The 20,442-nt window shown below is 40.0% G+C and overlaps 1 protein-coding gene across 1 annotated transcript in view; it reads left to right on the top strand.

The window, feature by feature from the left end:
• LOC122803905 (serine/threonine-protein kinase MRCK beta-like) overlaps positions 1–20,442 on the top strand; it is a gene marked incomplete in the record, with an annotated part of 2,302,169 nt that overhangs the window by 2,257,559 nt on the left and 24,168 nt on the right. Inside the window, 2 exon segments of the mRNA XM_044073588.1 lie at positions 14,792–14,873; positions 16,089–16,305. Coding sequence (XP_043929523.1) covers positions 14,792–14,873; positions 16,089–16,305 — 299 coding nt within the window.

The following is a 20,442-nucleotide window of genomic DNA, read 5'->3' as shown; positions in this document are numbered from 1 at the left end:
AAATATTTCTAATACCTCTACAGGATCTCTTGTTTCCTCCTTTGTTATAGGCTCCCTAAGTTTGGCGACAGCCCTTTCCACTTTCTGTTGCCCGAGTCATTGTGCTAAAAGTTTTTGTGTTGTTGTGTTATTATCAGAAAACAGTTCCTTAATAGCAATTTTTCTAAGCATGTCATCAAGGTAATCCCTTATTTTCTGCCCGGCATTTTGCAGTTGATCCTCTTTTTGTTCTGTGAGATTCCCCCTATTTTGCAATACTTTAACATTTGTCGGGCTCTCTAAATAATTCTTATTACTTCTTAACCATAGCTCCCTTTCTTTTATTTCCACCCTATTTTTAAACTGCACCTTAATTTTATCCCACTCCGTAGCTATATTTTCAGAAAAAATTTCTGTCCTTGTAATAGCTCCTGAATAATCTCCACTGCCCATTCCTTAAATTCCTCTCTTTTCAACAGGTAGGTGGGAAAGCACCAATGTCTCATTTTTATTTTAGTACCCTATGTTTTTATTTTAGCTGTTATTGGTGCATGATCTGAAATAGTTATTGGGTGGGTATCAAGACCTTCAATTAAATGCACGTTTCTGTGAAATATAAGTTCCGTGTAGCCTAGCCCAGTTTTTATATCTTGGGGAATAATGTGTAAATTCACTCCAAACTCCTGTTACTGAATTCACATCTTCCAAGCAAATAATTTCATAAATTTCTTCAGAAGTCTACCCTTTTTTGTTTTATTTTCCCTGCTGGGGCCCCAGACACATCTTCACTGCTGTAAATCAAATTCCATTTCCTACCTATATGTAATATTCCCTGTTGAAAGCTGTTTATTTCTCCCAGAATTTTCTTAAGCTCCATTATAGCAGTTTTAGGTGGAATGTAAATACATGTCACTCGCCCCTTAGCACTACAAATCTGCCATTATCATCTTTATCTTCTTCTCTCAGTTTTGGACCTCCTCTTGCAATTAATATAAGTACTCCTCTTTTCCTTTGTCTCAGGTCTTCTGCTGAATAACCATCCTGAAAACCTTTTGTTATCAAATTCACACATGCACGTCTTTCTAAGTGTGTCTCCTGTAACATAGCTAGTGGATTTTGGCTGATCTTGACTGTTTTTGCTCCTTCAGAGTCCATGACTGTAAAATTAATTACTTCTCCTGTTCAGGGAGTCATATCTGGACATGGATTATTTTGCTGGCTGCTTGACCAGTGTTTTGTTCATCTTGTCAATCCTGTATAGCTTTATCACTTTGACCTTGAGCTCTGGATATTGCTTGCTGTCTAATCTTAAGCATTTTGTAATATCTTCCATTCAGTTTAGGTCACCATTTGTTACTGTGGAAAGATTGTCCTAGTAAATAAGTACTTTTGGAATGAGAGGTCCAACTGTGCTGCTTTGATATTTTATAAGCTGTTTTATTCCACTGTGGTTGAATTTTGAGACCTGGTAGATTTGTATTATGTTGGCATGCATTGATACCTTCTTCCCTTGTTTTTGAACATTGTGGACTGTGTGTCTTAATTTCATGATGATGCATGATCAAGCTGGTAGTGTACCGTTTGTTGTTTCTTGAACTGAAAAGTGAAACAGTGCCATAGACAGTTTTGCCTTCATGCGACGAGAGGTCATCTGCAGATCCTGGGTCAAGATATCATTGTTCCACGTATTTTTTTTTTCTCATTTTGGGAGACTACTTCATTCTATTGAATTATTGTTACTTAACCCTTGCCCGTCAGTGAGCTACTATAGGACTGGTGTTAAATGGTGCTTCCTTCTTGCTCTTCCTGACTGTAGTTGTTATATTGACACTAGGATTACTTGGTGCCACCTGAGGATGAACTGCCTGCCCTTCCTGTCTTGTGGTTGTATCTTGGAAGCCAGATTATCTATTACCGGAAAGCAGGACCTGTCTCCTTGACATCCTTTGTAGGACTACTCTGTGTAACTTTAGATTGATCAGAAACAAGAAACAATCAGGGTATTACATCTGTTGTGTTGTGTGTGGCTGACATGACATTTGTTCTTATGACCTGGTTGGATGATTGCCTTAGAGCTTTTTTCCCTTCAGGCTACCATGTCATAGCAGAGGAGCCTGGGTATGGAAGTGTCTGACAATTATTCATCAAGCTTAGATTTGTCTAATGTTGATGCTATAAGATCTATCGCCTTTATATGTCTTTGTTTTGGGAAAGTGCCACACTTATTAATGTGTTTGGTTTATGTGAAGGATGTTTTAGTGGGAAGATGTGTTTTCTTTTTATTACTTTTTTGTTTATTTTCCCATTGAAGTGATTCAGAGAAAAAGCATTATTTTGTAATGTTTTGTGTTATTTTACTTTGTTGCAAAGCTCTGTAATTAGGTTTTACTTTAGCTTTTGGGGGGTATTGTATACTTGGTTTATGATTTTTAAGCATCATTTATTTGTATTTTAATGTTTTTCACATACTTCTCCATGATAGTCAGTTGTAGAAGTAGCTCGAATTGATGATGTCTTCAGTCTGTATACAAAACTTTGGTGGCATTAACCTATAAATATTTTAAAATATTTATACAATGCAACTGTGTGACACACACATTGTCATAAAGCCACATTTATGCAAAGTAACACAAACATAAAATTGCGTTTTTTGAGGGTAGGGAGAGGGAGGAGAGAAATCCCCTAGAAAGGTCTGCAACTCCTACATCTCATCTACTTAAATGTTCGGACTCTGAGGCCACACAATCTTAAGGGGAAAATTAACTGTCCTTTTTGCTCAAGTAGCTTGGCCCTGAGGAGCAGGTGTTCTACATGTGTGGTATATGTATGTAAATATATACACACACACACACACACACACACACACACAAAAACATCTGTTCACATCTTGTTCCCACCAAGTGTTCATAACAGACTTGTTTGTCTTTTCGGCTTTTTCCCGGTAAAGGGTCGCCACAGCAGAACTCCGGTCCGCTAATGACTGGGCAGTAGATTTTTACGAAACGCCGAGGTGCCAGCTCGACGCCCAATCTTCAACGAAGGCATGCCCATTTATGCACGCATGTCTTTAGAACGCTACCCAACCGTGGGGAGGACATGCAGACTCCACACAGAAGGCACTCCCAAACCAAGCCGAGAATCGAACGGGAGAACCTCTTGCTGTGAGGTAACAACGCTACCGCCGTACCACCGCGGCTATAACAGACTATGTAGTAAGTTTCACCCATAGTAAACATTATTTTAAGTAAGGTGTATCACCCTCTGGTGTCCATCTAATTAAACAGCAGCATAAAATTCAAATTTAAAAAATGTGTTCATCTTAGTATAGGACTTGAATTAGTGCTAGCGGGTATAAAACATGTACTTCTTAACAGAGTGTAAGATTAAATGTATGTCTATACTCCAGCAATGACTGCAAAATTTATCTAAACTTTTCACTGGCATCACCCATCGTTTGTCTTTACATTTTCCCCTTTGTTCTCCTACATCCATTGTACCTTCATCACTTGTTGACACTTTAATTTCCCCTTCCCATAGCATTCAGAAATAACAGGAGAGGAAATAAAAGCCAGAAATTAAAGTTTCATCCAGTGTGAGTTTGGAGATTTTGTGTGTTCCTACTGGACAGGTGCACCAGCAAAGCAGGGCCTGTATTGCTGCTCCAGTGTACATTTGTGTTTTCATGGACAACACACACACTATTTTTTTATGCCAGAGTACCCCTATTAGGTACTTTTGCAGATTGCAGTATAACCTGGTATCTACCACAGGTCTCAGAAGTAAGTGAGACCTTTTCCCTGGCTGGGCATGTTTATATTAGCCAAATAATTCACACTTGTGTATAAGTAATTGTTTTATTTTAAATTATTTTTAGAAGTGTTAGAAAACTGACCTTGGACCAGTCCATTTACCCAGTTAACAAATTTACGTAAATAAAATCTTTTGAAGTCATCATCCATTTTCAAACGTAGTTTTCTGTCTTTTTCAAATCACTACCTTGATGTTATCCAATTCTTCAGGCACAGCCACACACCCAGCCATCAGTCCCAGTCCAACAACATGCCAATTTATCACCTCAAGGTAGATTGCTGAAATACAAAAACTGTGAACTTTTAGCCATACAGTGCCATGTGCTAAATATGTTTTTCTCCTTATCCCAACACGTTCCTTACATATTTCGAAAAGTAGCTGAAGCATGTCTTGGCGTTAAAATCTCTGTCTCACAGCTCAAAGTTACATTGCTCACTCCTGGTTATCAGTTACTCTCTGTGTGGCAAATTCATGTTCTCTCCTTGTCTGCTTGAATTTACTTTGGGTAGTCAAGTTTTGCCCCCAGCTGTTAAAAAACATTTAGTTTGATTAGCTACATGAAGTTCCCAGTACACAAAACTTATTTACATTATACATGATGTTTAGCCATACCTTCGAGGCCTGGGTTGTTGGAGAAAATGATCCATGAGTTGTGTACATAGCCGGTTAACAAATGATAAGTAAATAAATAGTTTAGCATCCTTCAGAGATGTAGGAATGATTGAGTGAATGAGGCAGCTGCCCCAGGCACCATCATGTAGGGGGGCATATAAAACGGAGGACACTAAAATTAATAATTTTATTTTTCTTTTGTAACAAAAAGCAAACTGAAGGCCCACAATTACATGTCCAGTCTGAACTGCTAAACCTAGTTGCTGTCTGCCTACTTTTAGTTCAGTGGAGTCAAGTGTTTTGAGTAAGGTATGAATCTCAGGTACCACCCCAAAATGTTGGATTGGGAAGCTTTCTGATTGGGGCACTGGGTTCTGCAGGTTAGATAGTGCAAGTCATTAATGTAATCTTATATTTGGTGCTGGCAATGCTAGAATTTAAAATGTTACATACAAGAGAAGATCGTACGTACATTGCTTATAGTGATTGTTTGTTTTTATTTTTTTGTTCTGTATGGTTGGGAGCCTGGTATGGGAAAGGAAAAAAAAAAAAAGAAATGAAGAAGATTGAAGGTTTCAAAGTAGATGACTTAATTTCCCCAAGCAGACCATCTCAGCACCAAAGGCTGCAGCATTTGTCTAAGTCAAGTCCAATGTACAGACTACCGCTCCCTGATTTTGCTATTATAGTATGTGTGTTTGAGTTTCAGAACAAAAGTTGGAAGAATAATGTTTTAAGTTAGCTTTCTGATTTAATCAGGGTAATGCAAAACATGTTATTTTAACAGCATTTTTTAATAATGATAAAAACACAGAACAACTCCGGTATGACCAAGGTTTCCAGTTTCAATTGAAGTTTTAATGTTAAAACATAAGCGCTTTAGCAGGAAAATCTGCTTCATCAGATGTTAGTAAATGCAACTGAAATGTGCTTCTTTTTATACAACCTCTAGCAAGCACTAGTAGTCACAAGGTACAAATTAGGTAAAAACAATTAACATCAAAGGGTGTAACTTGAGGTCACTACCCTACTGAATGAAAGAAATGCTTGCAAGCATGCACTGTCAATAGAAGGTACTTATGAAGTATATATAAGAAATTCACACACACACACATATATGTATATATATATATATATATATATATATATATATATATATATATATATATATATATATGGGTCCCCTTCACATGGTTGACAGTTCATTTGATCGACATTTATTTGGTCAACAGGCAGATTTGTCCCCCTCCCCAATGTTGTGCGACCCTGGAGTTGATATATATATAGTTGGGGGGGGGGCAAAGCCCCCCACATAAAACTGCTTGTCGGTCAAATGAACTGTCGACCATGTGAAGTAGACCCATATATATATATATATATATATATATATATATATATATATATATATATATATATATATATATATATATATATATATATATATATATATATATATATATATATATGTATATGTATATATGTGTCTGTATATATATATATATATATATATATATATATATATATATATATATATATATATATATATATATATATATATATATATATATATATATATATATATATATATATGGATCTACTTTGATCCATCGAATTTACATTTCAATGAAACGTAAATTCGCAAATGCACTTCCGCGAAAGTGCATTTTGTCGAAATTGCATTTTTGTGGTAAAAAACACATTATAGTAAAAAAAAAAAAATAGGTAGTACATGAAAACATGCAGTTTGCATGTAACCTTAGTTGTACATCAACGTTTACTGTTGATGTACAGCTAAGATAACTATTGCTGACATCGTGGTGCAATGGGGATAAGGGAATATTCCCTTTTCCCCACTGTAGTGCAATCTCAGGGTGAGAATATTAAAGTGGGGGGGGGGTGGGGGGTGCAGGGGGGCTTGCTCACCTGCATAATATTGTTTAGTGTTTTTTTTTTTTATTTTTTAGGTTTTGTTATGTTTCTTTTTATGAAAGTGCATTTTCAAACAAATACACTTTCGTGAAACTGCAGTAGCGAATTTATGTTTCGGTGAAACGTAAATTCAGTGGATCAATAGGGGCCCATATATATATATATATATATATATATATATATATATATAAACACATACATATGTAATACTCAGTCTTTTAAATGCAACTTTAGGTATAACATTTGAATATTTGTAAAAGTGTATGTATAAAAATATACATAAAAAATGACATATATAAGTAAGTACACTTTGCTGGTGATGCATTCAAAAAGAAAAACTCAAGTAATATTAGTGAAGATGAGTTGGTCAAGATTAGTGCTCTCTTAAGATGTGTGCTAGAGAATAATGTATTCCTATTTGATGGTAAACCCTATTGGCAGTGTAATGGCGTGACTGTGGACACATTCTGTGCCAATAGCAATGCCAATGCTGTCATGGCTGTTTGGGAATTGGAACATGTCTTACAAGGACCTTTTTGTCAGCATGTGCTCCTTTATAGGAGGTTTGTGGATGACTTGTTTGTCCTGTGGGGGTTACTGAAGAACAGTTTAAAGACTTTCAGAGTTACATCAATACAAGTACCACTTTTTTGAGATTCACCTCTACATACTCTAAATCAAATACTATTTTTTTTAGATGTTTGTGTAGAAGTTGAAGATACTGGCGGTATGTACACTAAGCTCTACAGGAAACCCTGTCATGACAACCACTTGCTTTCTCATGACAGCATGCACCCCTCTGATATTTTTAGGAATGTGATCCGTAATCAGGTGATGTCCTTCAAGGATGCAACTGCAGTCCTGACATATATGGGTTGTCCTGCCTCAGGCAGCCCTTCGGTCGGCCGGATTCCAAAGTCTGGGTCCGGCGTCGGCTGATGTCACCCTTTCCCCGACGTCAGAGCGCCTGGGGTATAAAAGCGTCAGCCGACACCATCTTCTTCAGTCTTTCTTGCCGCGCGGCGCCCGAAGCAGAAGCAGTTCGCAAGTGCCGGTCGACCAGCTCCTGTGTTTTCAGCTACTGAAGTCTTCAAAAAAGCTAAGTACCCCGTTGGGGACCTTTTCTTGCCTCAGCCGATGTCAGATAAAACTGTAAAAGTTAATAATTGTTTAACTTGTGGGAAACAAATACCTCATAAGGATTTCCACTCTTACTGCTTACCCTGCCTAGGCCCAGAACACAACGTCTCGGCCTGTACAGCTTGTGCTTCTTTCAATAAACGCACTCTTAGGCGTCGGACAGAGTTTGCACAGGATTATTTTGGGGAAGATTTCTGTTATATCATGCCGTTGGAGATTCCGACAGCACATTTACCTAAAAAACGGAAGGATAAGGACCGACACCCGCGGTCCGCGGTCTCGGACGACACCATGCTTAGGCCTACCACGAGTGTCTCTGTCTCTTCTGAGCCGGTTTCACAACCGCTACAGACCGACGACACCTCCCCACCGGTTACTTCGGTACCGGAGGCCAGCTCGGTGCCGGTTTCTGTTCTCCCCTCTGAGACCGTAGCCCAGGATATTTCTAACACCATTTCAGTGGATAAGACTACTCCAGCACGCGGGGCTGCCAGGCCTCCATCTATGTCCATTAAGGCCTACACACGTGCTAAGGCTGCCAAACAGGCTAAGTCTCTCCCTCCAAGATCTGTTTCTCTGGGATCCACTTCTGGTTCTCAAATTTTAAGTTTAGCTGAGGATCTTATTTCTTTAATTAGGGGTTCTCAGCCACATCCAGATAGAGGCTCTCAGCCGCCTTCTGTCAAGAGGCCTAGGGTTGAGCAGGTAGATCCCCAGTCCTCCGATGAGGCCTCAGGTGATTCCGCACATTCAGACTACCAGGAGGAGGCCTTCCCGGCCTACGAGGATTCTGATGCGGAGGAATCCATTCCCTCTGCTTCTCCTCCTGAGGAGTTTTCTTTTGGGGAAACGCTTCATTCCACGAGGGAACACTTCAAATGGCAAGGCCAAGAATACTCAGATTCTAGGAAAAGGTTAAGGGAATTTTTAAAGCTACCTCAGCATAGACCCTTAGCTATTCCTCCAGTTTTAAATGTTTTAGATGATGTGTACTTAGAATCTAGTGTTTCCCCTGACTCCCTCCCCCCTGCCCCTGTCAAGCCAGACAGGTACTACAGGGTCCCAGACACACATCAATTTCTGTACAAGGGCCATACTGCTGACCCTGAAACTATTTCTCAGGGGCCTAAAGGGGTTTCCTCCACTACTGCTAAGAATCCACTTCCTTGAAAGAGATTCTAGGGCTTTAGAAAGGTGGGGCAAGAAAGTATATACATCTTCCACCCTTTCTATGCGAGCATTAAATTGTCAATTTCATATGATTCAGTATCAGGAATACATGTTGGATGACTTGCAAAAGAAATTGGCTTCCCCTGAACCATTAGATAGAAAGGGGTTACAGGAATTGGTTCATAATACTCAGCAGGTTAGCAACCATTTCCTTCAGTGTGGATAGGATGCATTGGAAGCTTCATGTAGAGTAGCAATGACAGGTGCGGTCATACGCAGACATGCTTGGTTAAAGGAACAAACATTGCCAGACCATGTGAAAATTAAGCTTTTGGACGCACCACTAGAGAAACATAAGCTATTTGGTGCTACTGCACAAAAGGTTTTAAAGAAAATAGAGGAAAAGACAAAATCAGTGCAAACAGTCAAAGATTTCCTCCAGGTACAGCCTCCAAGATTCAGCAGGAATTGGCCTTCTAAGCATTGGTCCTTTCCAGCCACAGACAAATTTCAAAGAGGCAAAAACAGACGTGGCAGAGGTAGAGGGCAAACTTGAGGCTCCTACAGAGGATGTCAATGGCAGCCTCCGAACCAGAGAGGTGGGGCAGGACCTTCCACTGCTCTGCAGGGACAATCTCAATGACTTGACTTTGACTCTGCCATCCAGGGCTCAATTAGAAGCACCTTTGGGCGGAAAATTATCTTTATTCTCACAAAATTGGCACAATATTACAAAGGACAAATGGATACTGGACATAATAGACAAAGGATACAGATTCCATTTTCATACACTACCAACAAGACATGGCAGGCCAAACCTGCCACCAAATCAAAGGGCAGAGGCACTCAAACAAATAACAAACCTACTTCAAATAAGAGCGAAAAGGTTCCTTCTGCAGAACAAGGCCAAGGATTTTATTCAAGACTGTTCCTTGTTCCAAGAAAAGAATACCAATGGAGACCCATTCTGGACATGTCTGCACTGAATACTTACCTTATTTTGCCAAAATTCAAAATGCTGACTTTACAGCAACTCCTTCCCATGCTGGGCAAGGGGTCTTGGCTGGTAACTCTGGACCTCAAGGAGGCATACCTGCATGTCCCAATCAGACAAAGTTGCAGAAGATACCTCAGATTTCTTGCAGGCTCAGAGCATTATCGATTCTCAGCATTGCCCTTTGGCTTATCTACCGCGCCCAGAGTGTTCACGAAATGCCTGGCATCAGTAATTCAACATTGCAGACTTCAGGGGATACAAATATACCCTTACCTGGACGACTGCCTTATACAAGCGGACAGCCAACAAGCTTTGTTAAAAAACTTGGACTATGTCATTCACCTACTGCAGGCCTTGGGATACACAGTCAGTATTCAGAAATCAAGTCTCGTACCATCCCAACAAATACCTTTCCTGGGTGCCACACTGGACACAAACACCCAGATGGCATTTCTGACAAAAGAAAAACAAAAACAATTACCAGAATACTTCAGAAAATTGGCAACATACACCCAGATGACTGCAAGGAAAATCCTGCAGGCCCTGGGTTTCATGGCATCTTGCATTCTTCTGATTCCACACGCAAGACTGCATATGAGGAAACTACAATGGTATCTAAAAAGTCTATGGTCTCAACACAGCCACAGCCTGGAAGCATTGATCCCACTCATTCCATGCCTTCAAAAGGAATTTCTCTGGTGGGCTCAAGCAAGCCAGATAAACAAAGGTCTGCCTTTCAGCAAGCCTCATACAAGTCAAATCATAACAACAGACACCTCAGACCATGGATGGGGGGCGCACATGGAGGGCAGATGCATTCAAGGACAATGGACACAAAAAGAAAAGCACCTGCACATCAACCAAAAAGAAATGCTGGCAGTGATACATGCAATCAAGGCCTTCGAAAAGTTCATGCATCAGGGCCATCTACTAATAAAGACAGACAATACCACAGTTATGTGGTACATAAACAAGCAAGGAGGTACCCATTCCTACCCTCTTTGCAGACTGGCAATGAATCTCTGGGATATTTCCCTACAATTGAAAATAGAGCTACAATCCCAGTTTGTACCAGGGAAGGACAATGTTCTGGCGGACAGCCTAATCAGAAACATCATGGATCCACACGAATGGATGTTGCATCCAGACATTTTCTTACAAATAACTCAAGCATGGGGAAGGCCGGATATAGATCTTTTTGCCTCCCACCTCAATCACCATCTGAAAAAGTTTTGCACAAGGACATACCATCCTCAAGCATGGAAGGTGGACGCTCTCTCCTTCACTTGGAACTCTCTAACACTATATGCCTTCCCACCTCTTCCTTTGATGACCATGGTGTTACTAAAGATCAAGACAGAGCAACCGGAAGTCATACTGATAGCTCCAGACTGGCCAAGACAACACTGGTACCCACTGCTATGGAGCTTGATACACACCAATCCGTGGCTCCTTCCTCAATGGCCACTTCTGACACAGCACAACTACAGGACACTACACCCCAGCTTGAAAACATTGAAGCTGACAGCTTGGAAGATTCCATGACTATTCCTCAGGATACACTTTCCAAAAGGGTAAAAGATATCATCCTGGAGGCGCGCAGACCTTCCACTAGAAAAACATACTCAGCAAAATGGAAGAGATTTCTTATCTGTAACAGCAAAAAGGGTCAAGACCCATCAGTGATGAGCATTCCACAGATCCTAGAATATTTGGCTGAAATGCTCCACAATGGCCTTTCATATTCTTCCATAAAAATACATGCTTCAGCAATATCTGCCAAATATAACACTGATCCGCCTGTATTTTCTCACCCATTGCTAAGACAGTTTCTAAGAGATATAAAGAACATCAACCCTCCAAGGAAACCACCAGTGCCTGCATGGGACCTCAACTTCATGCTGGAAAAATTAACTCTTCCTCCCTTTGAACCAGCAGCATCTTCAGAGTTGCAATTTCTGTCTTGGAAGACAGCTTTCCTTCTGGCAGTAACCTCAGCAAGAAGAGTCTCTGAGCTACAGGCCCTTATGGCAATACAACCATTTCTCATTTTCATCAGGACAGAGTTTCTTTGAGAACCAATCTGTCATTCATGCCAAAGGTGGTATCCAGGGTGTCCCTGAATCAAGCTATTCACCTGCCTACCTTCTTCCCCAATCCTCAAAATAAAGGAGAGAGACTTCTGCACACCTTGGACATACACAGACAGTTGCGCTACTACTTGGACAGAACAAAGTCTTTCAGAAAATCTGACCAGCTTTTTGTAGCTTACGCTGCTGGATTGCAGGGAAAAGCAATTTCCAAACAGACAATTTCTAAATGGATTGGAAATTGCATTCGATTCTGCTACTCTTTTCATGGAAAAACTGTGCCATCTGACATCAGGCCACATTCCACCAGAGCTACAGCCACCTCCATAGCCTTTTTAAGAGGAGTGGCAACAAAGGACATTTTAGAAGCTGCTACATGGAGCTCCGTGCATACATTTTCCAACCATTACAACCTGCCTTTATATTCCAGATCCAGAGCAGGGTTTGCTTCTGCAGTCCTGCAGGGCATTTTAGCTACACCATCTTTGTCTTAGTGCCTACCACCCCCAGGTTGGCTATGGTATTCAACCCATATGTCAGGACTGCAGTTGCATCCTTGAAGGACATAGTACAGTTTTGTACCTACCGTAAATGTAGATATCCGATAGGTATGCAACTGCAGTCAGGTTTTCCCTCCCACCTACCCCTCTGTGGTATTCTTTTGGGTTTCTACCCCTCATTTTAGCTATCTGGGGTAATCTTTTATGGTGTATTTGTTTTTATGTTGTTGTACTTGTCTGGAATTTTTTTCTCTATTTTCAAAATTTAGCCTTCCTTAGAGGGCACCTGGCATCTGGGGCAAGAAACACTGAAGAAGATGGCGTCGGCTGACGCTTTTATACCCCAGGCGCTGTGACGTCGGGGAAAGGGCGACATCAGCCGACGCCGGACCCAGACTTTGGAATCCGGCCGACCGAAGGGCTGCCTGAGGCAGGATAACCCATATGTCAGGACTGCAGTTGCATATCTATCGGACATCTACATTTATGGTAGGTACAAAACTGTACTTTCAGAGCCTCAAGACTTAATGTAGGCGAAGAAGATTTTCAGCAGCAGGTCAAGGTGTTGAGTCAAGAATTGAGAGAGAAGATATAATGAGGCAGATGCTCTAACTAATGTCGATGAGGGGACATGTTTGAGGGGAACGGTAGCCAAGCCTTATTTTTCCAAACGCAATTATAGAGGTAAACAGGCCCCTAGACAGTCACCTAGAATGAAACTTAAGGTTCCTTTATACTATTCAGACAATGTTTCTTCCTACATGGATATAGTAAGGAGACATTGGGGTGTTCTTACTACCGATAGGGATATTTGTGACTTGACAGATACTGAGCCTAAGTTTCTGTTTAGGAACACAAAGTCCCTTAAAAGGCAGTTATACTATCCTAAGAACACTTTTCAGTCCAATTGAGCAGTTGGAACACATTCATGTGGTAAATACAACTATTGTAAATACACTGACAACACAGCTAGCTTTGAACATCCAGACCAGAATAGAGTGTTTCACTTTCAGGTGCAAGACACATTTGACAGCCAACATATAGTTTATTTAGCTCATTGCCTTAAATGTAAAAAAATTCTATAAAGGCAAAACAGACAGACCCTTCAAAGAAAGGATTCAAGAACATATTTACTATATCAGTAGGAAAAATAAAGTTAGTGCTTTGGCCAAGCATGTTATTGGTACTAACTCTGAGCATACCTTTAAGTTTATGGCCATAGGCAGAATTTATGACAACATCGGGGGTGGGAGGGGACATACTTAATATGACGGAGCAGTTAGAGGCCAGATGGATTATTACACTTAGGGGAGATTCAGGGCATGGTTTAAATGAATATGTGCCACTTAAACCCAAGCTTAAATCCAGACGCTTGTTTTTTCTCTTTTTTTTCTTTTTAAATGTGTCACCATTAAAGTGTGCTTACTTATATATGTAATTTTTATGTATATTTTTATACATGCACTTTTACAAATATACAAATGTTATATCTAAAGTTGCATTTAAAAGACTGAGTATTACATATGTATATGTGTTTATATGAATGTGAATTTTTTTTTTATATATATTCTTCTTAAGTGCCTTCTATTGATAGTGCATGCTTGCAAGCATTTCTTTCATTCTGTAGGGTAGTAAGCTCAAGTTACACCATTTGATGTTAATTGCTTTTACCTAATTTGTATCATGTGACTACTAGTGCTTGCTAGAGGTTGTATAAAAAGAAGAACATTTCAGTTGTATTTATTAGCATCTGATGAAACAGATTTTCCTGAGAAAGTGCTTTTGTTTTAGCATTGAAACTGGAATCCTTGGTCGTATCTGAATTCTTCTGTGTTTTTATCATTACTTGCTTTTGGAATTATTCAGAACTCAGGAACCTGTGTGGGCCGATGACTGTTTTTGTGTTTTAACATTTTTAATAGGATGAATGTACCTCAACAGAACCTGATTTTTCCTCACATTTTTGTCATGACCTCATAAAATTTTCAGTTTTCTGTTAAATCACTAAGGATTATATTCCATCAGTAATGCCAGTAGCCAGATATTAGAATTTCATACTTGTTGCTCAGAAAAGGCATGTTAACTTAAACATATTTTAACTTTGGCTGGAGTAATGTTTGTCTCCCATTAATTCTATCTAGACTGGCTTTATCCAGAACAGTATTCTTGGTCAAAGAATTTGAGAGGTCTAGATGATATTTAAAACATGTCTTTGTCCTTTTTTGTTTGTTTTGGTCTTCAACTTAATGGGGGGTGCAAAATAAGGCCTTTGCTCTGGGCACCAAATAGCGTAGCCACACCTGTGACCTCAAGTATTTATTTTTCTTTGTTTTCTTTCCCTTCATTAGCCTAGACTTAAGTCTGTTTACAGTTTGCATTTTCCACTCTTGGATTTCAGTATGTTGTTACAGCAAAAATGTAAATGTTAGCTGCTTTTTAGTTGGTTGTCCATGTCTAACAGCTTCTAATTTGTGTTTCTAGCTATTCCAAAATCACTAGTTTGTGATAAATCCAGCATGTGCCATTTTAGCAAGCACTGGATAATGTGTTTTTGTTTTTAACAGAGATGAAGAATTTTCTGTGAGCTCTGTTCTGGCATCAGATGTGATCCATGCTACTCGCAAGGACATTCCATGTATATTCCGGGTAATGTCTAAGTAAATTTAAAGTTTTACATTTTGAAAAGTTTTCTCTGGTTGGCTCAGTGACTCAGCAGTTAACATTGCTGCCACAAAGTGCTTAGTTCTGAACTAAGTTGCCTTTTGTGTGGTGTATCCATGCTTTTCTTTTGTAACGGTCTTCACAGAGTGACCCAGTTTCTTCCCACAGCCCAAAGGTATGCCGTAAGTCAGCTGGTGGTCCTATAAATTGCCAGTAGGTGTGTATGACATATATTTGTGTGTGTCCTTGTGCACGGGCATGCCTTGTAGTAGAGCAGCAGCCTGTCTGGGATTGGTTTCAGTCTCCTATGCCCACTAAATACAGTAAACTCTCAGTTAACTGGCACTCATGGGGATTGGTAGATGCCGGATAACTGTAGTTTCTGGTTGCTTGAGAGTTACTATTAAAAATAGGACCTGACTAATACTGTACCTTCACTTGTTCTCAGATGTATTCCTATCTTCCTTTTTAAAACTCTAAAACAATAAGATATGTTTCTGCAGGGGCAAAACAGAAAGTGCAGCACATGAAAATTGCACTGTATTTCTTCGATTTTTTTTTTTTTTTTTTTTGCAGGTTGCTTGAGTTCCAGGTTAACTGAGAGCTTACTGTAGCTGGTTAGGCTTTATCCCTTGCAGCACTGGACTAGATAAAGTAGGCAATTACAGAATGAATGAGTATTTTCTCTCTAATCTATAATGTCATACTTTATCTGGCTGTTAAATGTTTGGAACATCACTGTAAGCAGAGTTTTTGTATATGTTAATGCATTAAGAAAGCCAAATTTATTCTTCTTTGAATTTCAGTGATGGTGTCAAAAACAAACTAAAATAGAAAATGTGTTTTGAGGGTTATGCCACTTTACTGTGAGTCAGACAGTCATTCATTAAATGGGTATTAGGCCATATTTGAAGTACTGCTATCTTAAAATGTGGTTACTGGCCTTGAAGTCATCATTGAGTAGTTTTGGGGCAGGATTTTTAATTTGCTGTGTTTCTGTTTTTCCTGAATTAAATGTAAGTAGATGGTTTGGGCATGAAGCTGTGGCATGATAGACTGCAACTTCTTAGAAATGTTTAATTTGCTGTTATGGCTTGGTCTCCAGTTGGCTAGTTCATGTTAAGTAAAATCTTGAATTGGATTTTAAATCATGTATTGTAAATGCTCTTTTGATTTAATACTCTTTCTGTTGCCTTTTAGGTGACAGCATCTTTCTTATCCTCTCCTGCAAAGATTTTTTCCTTGTTAATTCTCACTGAGAGTGAAACAGAGAAAAAGAAATGGGTTGGAATTCTAGAGGGATTGCGAAACATCCTGCAGAAAAACAAGCTAAAAAACTGTGTTGTACATGTACCACAGGAAGCATATGACAGTACACTGCCTCTAATTAAAGCAAGTTTAGCTGCTGCTGTAATAGGTAAGATTTATGTTTGGAGGGTTGAGGACTTGGTCATCTGTTTTACATCTTGCAGTCACAACTTAAATGTGGAGAGATCTGTGATGTGCAACCTGTTTTTGTGATATGTAAGTATTTCAAAGACTGTGTGCTTATGTGAATAATTAAGTGCAGCAGACATGATTTGAGAGCTCATCGTAATGTTTTGCTTATGACTGTTTTGAAAGCAAAATTGTCAGTGTATTTTGGTTTATTTTTATCCATCTGGGTTTTATGGCATATTCGTTAATCTAAGTTGAATGCAGAAGACCTGTAGTGAATCCACTTCGGTGTTGCAGCTAGCTACTGCAAAACTGTCATTCACCCATCCTTTCCTTACTGTTTTCCAAGCATTCTTGAAACCTCTGTCATGAATTGCACTGTACATTGGTAGCCTTTCCTCATTTTGCTTTTGAATTACTCCTCTTCCAGGTAGATCTGTATTATCTTCTGTCTTTTCTTTCTTCATCGTCAATTTCAAAGTGTTCATAGGTTGGTACTAGGCTATCAGCCCTAGGGCCTATACAAGCCTAGCCATAACAATTCCCTGGCTATTTCTTCCCACACTATTTACTTCCCTGGACCCCTGTCTAATTGTGTAATTCATTTTTCTAGCTACCCTTTCTTTTCTTTCTCCTTTGTAGTAGCCCACCTATTTCAAGTCTGTCCTTACACCATCTCCTTGCCATTTGTGACAGCTGTGTGTACTATTCACTTCCAACCACCATTCCTTCCTTCCATCTGTATGGCTGCCAGAGTGTATTTCAGGTTTTTCCACACCATTTCCATATATGTTGAACAACGACCCTTATGTCTGTAATCCATTCTTTCAGTGCTTTGTACATCATGATCCATTTCACCTTCACTACTGCTATTTCACATTGCATAGAAGGATTCATTTGACTGGTGGTTATGACACTGATCCTTTTCCTGCATGTGAACACTCCACCAAGCATATATGTTTAGTCCCCCACACATACACGCTCTAAAAGAAACTTCACAACTTGCCATTTTTTATGATTTTTGTCTCTGCTTCTTGCTGACTGTCATATCTCCCCCACCTTGCTCTTCCAGCCCTTGCTAAGTTTGAGTCCACCAGAAGAGTTCTCATCATTCAGGCAGTCAGCTGTATTTAAAGTTTGATGTTTTCCCCTGGCTCTTTCTAAGCTTGCACTTGGCATGGTGCCCAGGAAGAGGTGCGCAATAAGCTATCCACAGAGGACCTACCTTACATCCACGAGGGGCATTCCTTCCAAGCAGCCCTGCTGCTGCCCCCACATGTCCAACAGGCTTTTTCTGTTTTTTTGACAGGTGGATCACATTACTCTGTGCACTTCCGAGTGCATGCAAATGATGTCCTCACCTGGGAGAGATCAGTGAGCCTCACACCCATTTACTCCAACCCCTCCTTGCCTAGCTTCTTCAGTACGTGACAAAGCCAGTAATCCAGTCCTGGTCACAGTATGGGCATCCTCTCTCAGATCATGGCACCAGGCTTAACTTCCAGTTTTTTTTACATAAAATTCTAGCTGAGTCCGGTCTTTGTAGTACCTTCAGGTCTCTGTAAAGATCAGCTCTTCCATCCATGATAGCTGTACTAGTTCTGACATTAACTGTATGCCCAGAGGTTTTCTTTAACCCCAGTCTGATATGTGCTAAGTATGTTCTAAGCAGGATCAGTCTCTGCATATATCTTTGTTCTCTGCTGCTTACTGAGTTTCTATCTGAGATTTTCTCTCGCAACTTCCCTTTGTCTTGAATCAGACAGCCCATTTCCAAACTACTCCAGCAATGTTAGACACACTTTGCACCCTTTTGTGTTTCTGCTAGTCTGCTGTAGGATGCACTTTCAGCAGTCTCCATGAAGTCCACTCACACCATTTTGCTGTGTGAAGCCATGACTCGGGCCATTTTTAAAAGTATTACTGTCCAGAAACTTCACCAATCTTGTTCCACAGTACATTTTCTGTCATCTGCCCTGGCTGGAGGTGAGATCAACAGACCATTGTCAACCTAGCTTTTTGCTATGGGAATCCTGTCCAACATTCATTCTTTTAGCATAGGTTCATAGGAAGTTACTAAGCTATCGGCCCTAGAGCCTTTACAAGTCTAGCCATGTTAATCACAAGAATCCGCATTTGTTCTTTTTGGGTAAGTCACAGAACAAATTTATGAACAGAGCTCATCTGTGATCAATACCGCCTACCCTTGTCCACGAGGGACATAGATGCCACCCCGGGGTCAAATTTGCAGTCTCCCATCCAATTATCTAGGTTTCGTTTTAATAGGGTCTGTGAGGAGCTCTTCTTTACATGAATAGGAAATCTATTCCAGAGAAGCAGCACTCTCTGGGAGACATATGTCTCTCCAGCATGTTTCTTTAATGTCACAAGCTAGGTTGAAATCCCTAGAGCAAGTGATTCTTGTGCCATTTGACTTGTAGATGTGCAGGATTTCCATTAGGGCAGGGTTGGAAATTGCCCTATAGGCTAGGTGCAAATCACCTCTCAGCAGCCTATAAAATGCAGAGTAAAGTGACAGGGCTTTTAGCTTGTCCCTGTAGGTCGTGGTTTGGAGTTCCTGTATTTTCTTAGTGAGAAACTTCTGAAGTCTCTCCAGTTGATGCAGGTGTCTGGTGTGGTACATGCAAAAGTGTGCATTATAGTCTATTTAGTGTCTGATCAGGGACAAGTACAGTAAAGTTATAACATCCCTATCTCCAACCCTGCCAAGATCTCCCTCTCCTATGCCTACCTTCTCCCAAGCCTGCTTTAAAGCTCACAAATCCTCACCAACCTTCAAAACTCTCTCTTAACAAAACTAGAAACCACCTATAATAAAGTTGCCAGATTTACTGCAACTCAAACCTATAAATCTCACCACTGCCTTTCTCTTAATAGCTTGAACTGGCTAGAACTTCCCACCAACTACTTTTTTCTCAGCTCCAGATCATTCATTCCATTCTGCATCAGCCCACCTCCTATCCAACCATCTCCTCACTGGTCTCCCTTTACAACCCCCCAGGACCCACAGAAGCGTAGACCAAAATTTAATTCAAATCCACAAACCAAATAGCAAAATAGGACAAAACCTTTACAGCTACTCCCAAGCCCTGTCTTGGAACAAACTTCCACTGGATATTAGATGTATTAAGCAACCAAACAATTCAAAACCACTACCAAGAACTGTCCAAAAAGCATCTGGACCTGCCACTGCATACACCCTCCTTAACCAACTACCGCACCTCTTCAGCTGTCTCCTACCTACTTCTTCCACCTCACCTCTTCAGCTGTTTCCTACCTACTTCTCCCTCCTTCTTTCTCACCCCCTACTCAGCAACTGTAACCCTGAATTCCCCTTCTAATTAACTTAGATTGCTTCTATTAAACTGTCCTCTCAAGTATCTTTATTCTTATTGCTGTGTAGCTACATCCTTAGTGACCGTATGTTTGATAACTTTAGTGACTGTGATGGTATACTCTTCAGCTTGTATACGTTTGTGTATAACATAGGAACCATGTAGCTACATCCTTAGTGATGGTATTCTTTATAACTGTGTAAATTTGTACATAACCTAGGTGCTTTTATATTAGTAGTTGTAAATTGTTAATCTATGTTCTAACTTCTTACTTTATTATGCTATTTATATGTGTTAAATGTGGAGCTTTTCTCCCTGGGCCTCCCCTGAAAAAGGATGACAACTCAGTCGGACTAACCCAATCAACAGATGTCAAGTAAATAAATAATTGACCTGGATATGCTATACCCTTCCTTATGAATGTGCTACATAGAAGGCTTTCTTTAACTACTGTGGAAATTTGGTGGTCAAAGTTCAGATTGCTGTCAGCCTGTGTTCCCAAATCTCACGACAGTGGGTTGGAACACAGGGTGGTGCTATCAATGTTGTAATTTGTAGGGGATTCCATTTTGCCAAAGGAAATAATAATGCATTTTTTTGCATTTAGTTTTAGACCATGGCTCTGGCACCAATCATTTATGTTAGCCCTTCTTGTAATATGTTGACATCATTGGGGGACTCTGTGATTGTTCCCAGTTTGCAATCATCAGCGAACTGGGTGAGCCAAAGGCTGTCTAGTGTGGCCAGACTTCTGAGAAATA

Source organism: Protopterus annectens, chromosome 6.part0 (genome assembly GCF_019279795.1).
Source record: "Protopterus annectens isolate FY-2018-M chromosome 6.part0, PAN1.0, whole genome shotgun sequence".
NCBI lineage: Eukaryota > Metazoa > Chordata > Ceratodontiformes > Protopteridae > Protopterus > Protopterus annectens.
This window is presented reverse-complemented; position numbering and strand designations above follow the sequence as displayed.